This window comes from Apium graveolens, unplaced genomic scaffold, assembly GCF_009905375.1.
Source record: "Apium graveolens cultivar Ventura unplaced genomic scaffold, ASM990537v1 ctg1169, whole genome shotgun sequence".
NCBI lineage: Eukaryota > Viridiplantae > Streptophyta > Magnoliopsida > Apiales > Apiaceae > Apium > Apium graveolens.
In genome coordinates, this window is record NW_027417120.1 from 34,425 (window position 1) to 39,597 (window position 5,173).

Below are 5,173 nucleotides of genomic sequence, written 5' to 3' on the forward strand. Positions count from 1 at the left end.
TCAGTGTATGTGTGTGTGTTGTAGTTTGGGGTGTGACAGCTTTTGGTATCAGAGCTTAGGTTTAGAGTCCCTGGACAGCCCAATTAGGACCATAGGAAGTATGAGTATATATTTTTATTATCGGGAGTGCTAATATGTGACATTTGAATAAATCATATCTGACCTTTGAATATATATATATATATTACTTGACAGCAACGTGCGCATTCATCATCTTTTATTCTGCCGAGCGACACAATTCCTTTTTCTGTCTATGCTGACTTAAGGATGCATCATGACTTTCTCCAAGGAAAGTATATCAGGCTGATGGAACGTCTTGAGGAGCTCTATGCCAGTAGGCAAGTGATGGATAATAGACCTAAGGGGAAAACCATTTCGAGGCTCGAATCATTGATCCAGGTGGCCACATCAAGATTGGAGGAGATGCCCGTACACCGCGACCAGACCAGTCGGATTAGTGTGTAGACGATAGTGGATGAGCTTGGGAGTGTGATCAAGATGCTACGTGGGGACACTACCCCCGACATTGCGAGAACCCATGAGGAGGAGTCCGAGGAGGAGTCCGAGGAGGAGTCCGAGGAGGAGGCTTGGGACGATCTTTAGGAGACTTGACCTTTAGCTGCTTGGATTAAGTTGTTCCTTTTATTACCATGTTATTAGTTTCCATTTCTAGACTCTCGTACTGTTTTAATTCGGATCTGTAATCGTACCTTGTGATTTGTACCTTTCGACTTGAACCATGTTGAATTCAGTTATGCAATTTCTTTTATTCCTATAATTGCTCCTTTAAAATTTCTTGCTCATCACCATGCATCACCTTTATTGCTTAAAAACTGTATACCATGATGACTGCAAAATAATACTCTAATTATGTATCACTCAAACTGTATAACTCTTAATTCAGAAAATGGCACCTAGAAGAGCCCGAGGTAGACCTACAAATAACCAAGAAAATGACGGAGAAAACCAAAACCCTGATATAGCACAACTTGTGGAGTTGGTACGCCAACAAACTGCAACCATAGCCCAACAGCAACTACTTCTTCAACGAATGCAACCCCTCAACCGCCCCCAGAAGGTGTCACTACTTTCAAAACATTTCAATCTATAAAACCCCCAGAATTCAAAGGAACACCAAACCCGGTAGAAGCTCATGATTGGCTTAAGGAAATAGAAAAGGCCTTTGCCTTAACAAATGTTGGAGATAATCAGAAGGTGGAGTATGCCACTTACTTTCTTAAAGGTGAATCAAACTATTGGTGGGAGTCGGCAAAAGCTTTAGAAGTTGCTGAAGTTATTACTTGGGATAGGTTTAAGAGAATGTTCTTAGATAAGTATTTTTCTCGCTATATGCAAACACAAATGGAGATGAAATTCTTTGAGTTAAAGCAAGACAACATGACGGTCGGTGAATATGAAAAGAAGTTTACAGAACTTTTTAGGTTTGTGGGAGAGTATGTTGATTCTGAAGAGAAATGGGCAAAAAGGTTCCAGCAAGGATTGAAGTCTTGGTTAAGGAGTCGTGTGGCAGCTTTTAAGTTGACCACCTATGCTGAAGTGGTTCAATAGGAAATGGTAATTGAAGGCGAGAGTGAGCAAAATCAAAAGGAGAAAGGCAACAAGAAAAGAAGAATTGAAACGGGAGAAGAAGGCTCAAGTTACAAGGGCTAGAATCAGAGGACTAATCAAAGGTTTAAACCTCAAAGTGGACCCGGAAACTTTAAGAAGAAAGAATTTGGGAATAAATCACAAAAAACAAGATCTCAATCAACTAGTGGACAGAAACCCCAGCAAGGATCAGTTTCGGAATGTAAGATTTGTAATAGGCGACATACGGGAATCTGCAATAAGGCGAATATAGTTTGTTTCAAGTGTCATACGAAGGACCATTATGCTCATGAATGCAAGAATCAGAAGGCCAACATCACGTGTTATAAGTTTGGGAAACCAGGATATGTTTAACGAGAATGCAAAGGAGTGGGTAATAACCAATTGATGCAACTGACTACTGTACCCTACCCTGGGAATCAAGTAACTCCTATGCCAACCCCATCATTTCCAATATCTTTCAATCAACCTCAGATAGCATCATCTTCAAATATCCCAGCTTTGACTTATGCAGCTCAAGCAAGAACTTTCAACATGAACGTGAAGGATGCAATTCAAAGTTCTGATGTGGTGTCAGGTACGCTTTCTGTGAATGCCGCTAATGTTAAAGTATTGATTGATTCGGGAGCCACCAGATCATTTATTTTGAAATCTTTTATTGATAAGTTGAATTATGAAACCCAATTGATGCATGAACCCTTATCCATTATCTTAGCTAATCAAGATAGAGTATCTGTAAATCGTATTTGCCCTCATTGTTCAATAGAGATATCCAAACACGTTTTTCCTGCGAACCTTATTCCTTTCCAATTAGGCGAATTCATGAAAGGCATATGTCATAGCCTATTTGTTCATTCGAGGATTTAACTCAACTCAAATAAGAATGTAACAAGTAAATAGTGGTTCTATCGTCAAAGAGATCTCTCAAAGTAACATCTGTCAAAGGATTCAGAAAAAATGTTCATCTACAGACTTGAGGAATTAATTCACTAGAAGAAGTTCAAGAAATTGATCAAGCCTCAGTGATATAAATCAAGATTGTGGATTTAATCAAGTGACAGAGATCTTGTCAGGGTATCAAATAATTACAGGGATTTAATCTGAAGAAAATCAAGTTATCAAAGTCAAGTCATGAAGAAACATCACGGAAGTTAGTCACTCATGAACCAGACAGTACATCGAGTGTCAACATTGAAGTGGTGGAATTGATTCATAATTTTCAGAAGATTTTCAGAAGAATGGCTGATGTTCAAGAGTAGTATTAATTCTCTATTAATTAATTAAGTCATATAATTTAATTAAGAAAATAAATTATATATGTAAAGATTAATTTATTGATTAATTGAATTAATTGATTAATTAATTCTAAATTAATATTATGAATTTTCAGAATTGATTTTGAATTTATAATCAATATTAATTCAGCATGACAATCAATTGAACTGGTATGACAATCAGATTGTCATACCGAAATCATGCTAGTTCAAATTGATTGTCATACCGAAAGTTCTACTAGCTATGGGATTGTCTTGCTAGTTCAGGAGATAGTCATACCGATTGTCATGTTAGTTTAGGAGATAGTCATACCGATTGTCATGCTAGTTCAGGAGATTATCTCACCGAAAGTCATGCCAATTCACAGATTGTCTTACCAGTTCATTTCAGTTCTGTTCATTATATTTAAAGACAAGCAACATACATTCAATACAGTTAATCAACACACTCAACCAACCAAGAACACAGCAGCCACAGAACACAACATTTCATCTCTCTGCTGACTTCAAGATTATCAATTTCTAGTTTTAAAGTTAAATCCAAACCACTAGAAATCATTCTCTTGTTCTTGTGTAACTATCTAGCGGATCAAAATCCCTAGAACTTAATCTCAAATTGCTTCTAGCATTTGATCTTTTTTATTGCAAAAAATAGAAAAAGTTCATGTCAAATTTATTCTAGATTTGTGATAATCTATTTGAGATTAATCCCTTGTAATCGATACCGTTGTTGTAACACCTTTCAAGTTTAATAATAGTTTTATTTAACTTAAATTTTGTTTCAATTTTTTTCAGCATTAAATTCTATTAAACGGTATAGTTTGTATTCAACCCCCCCCCTTCTACAAACATATTGGGACCTAAAAATTGGTATCAGAACCTTCTGATTAACGAACAAATCAAGATCCTAGACTTTTGTGATTCTTCCATTCCTTGAATTTTTATTTATTCAAAAATTCATAATGACTTCACAAAAAGTTGGAACCGTTAAAATTCCACTGTTCGATAAAGAAAATTATATTGTGTGGAAGAAGAAGATGCTCTTTTTTTTACAAGTGGCAAATCCCAAATATCTGAACTTATTAAAGAAGAGTCCAAAAATTTCGATGGTTATTGAACCAGAGGTTATAGAAAATGATGTTGTGATTACCAAAGCTAAAACCTATGCAAAAGAGCCTGAATATTTTACTCTTGTTGAAAAGGAAGAAGCCTCCTTGGATGCCAGCCTTTAATTAATTTTAGTTGATTCCCTTGATCCATTGATGAACAGACATGTGATGAACTGTAAAAATTCCAAACACATGTGGGAAACTATTGAGGTGATTAATGAAGGCACGGAGGAAGTTAGGGAGAACAAGTTAGAGATCCTAACCTCTGAGTATGAACATTTTAAATCCAATCCAGGAGAAGGAATTACTGAAGTGTTCGAGAGGTACAATACATTGATCAACAACCTGAACATAAATGGAAAATATTATTCAATCAGGGAGATCAACAAAAAGTTCCTTTTAACACTACCAACTCATCTTGAACATAGAATCACTGCCTTAAGAGAAGCGAGAGATCTGAGTGAGATTTCTTTGAAAAGGCTTTATGGTGTGGTAAAAACTATGAGTTGGAGCAGATTCAACAGAAGGAAGTCTACGGGAAAGATAGAGTGGTCAGCAAATCTACTGCTCTAGTAGCTGAAGGTCAACAACAACAACAACAATCTCAACAGTCATAGAGAATGGTACAGTCTTCCAAGGCTGAGGAAAATGTGTTTGTAGCAGAATATGATCCTCCTACTACAAATCAATCCGGTGATGATTTTTACTCCTTGGAAGAGCTGGAGCAATTGGAAGATGAGTCAATGGCCCAGATTGTCAAGAGATTTTCCAATGTCAAATTTAAGAGAAATCCCAAGTTCAAATACAAGTCCAACTACAACAGATTCCAGAAAGGTGGATCTTCATCCTCTAACACCAGCAGTGGTGGATACAAAACAGGGATGGTTGATCGGAGCACCATTCGATGCTTTAACAGTAATGAGTTGGGACACTTTGCCACATAATGCAGGAAGCCAAAGCAAGTAAGGAAGAACTCTTATGATTCAAATCAGAAGAGTAACTCTGAAAGGGCTTATCTGGCAAAGGGAAGAAGCTAGGATGATACTGATAGTGAAGATGAAGAAGTTGGGAATCTTGCTCTTATGGCTATTGATGGAAATACTTTATCGTCAAGAAAAGAGGTAAAATTTATTGATGCTGAATTAGTTTATCATCTAGGAGGTTCTTTAGATTGTGCTCGTC

At 36.8% G+C, this 5,173-nt stretch overlaps 1 protein-coding gene across 1 annotated transcript; it reads left to right on the forward strand.

Moving 5' to 3' along the window:
- Nucleotides 1–907: 907 nt before the first annotated feature.
- LOC141699716 (uncharacterized) lies at nucleotides 908–1,569 on the forward strand. Its single transcript, XM_074503567.1, has 2 exons — nucleotides 908–929; nucleotides 1,121–1,569. Exons 1-2 carry the CDS (start codon nucleotides 908–910, stop codon nucleotides 1,567–1,569), a joined length of 471 nt encoding a protein of 156 aa, XP_074359668.1.
- Nucleotides 1,570–5,173: the final 3,604 nt, after the last annotated feature.

Bases quoted from the DNA above. Each gene is read 5' to 3' on its own strand.
- LOC141699716 (XM_074503567.1), top strand. From the start codon at position 908: ATGGCACCTAGAAGAGCCCGAG. The intron at 930-1,120 runs GTAGACCTACAA...TAAAACCCCCAG, and splicing joins GGCACCTAGAAGAGCCCGAG to AATTCAAAGGAACACCAAAC.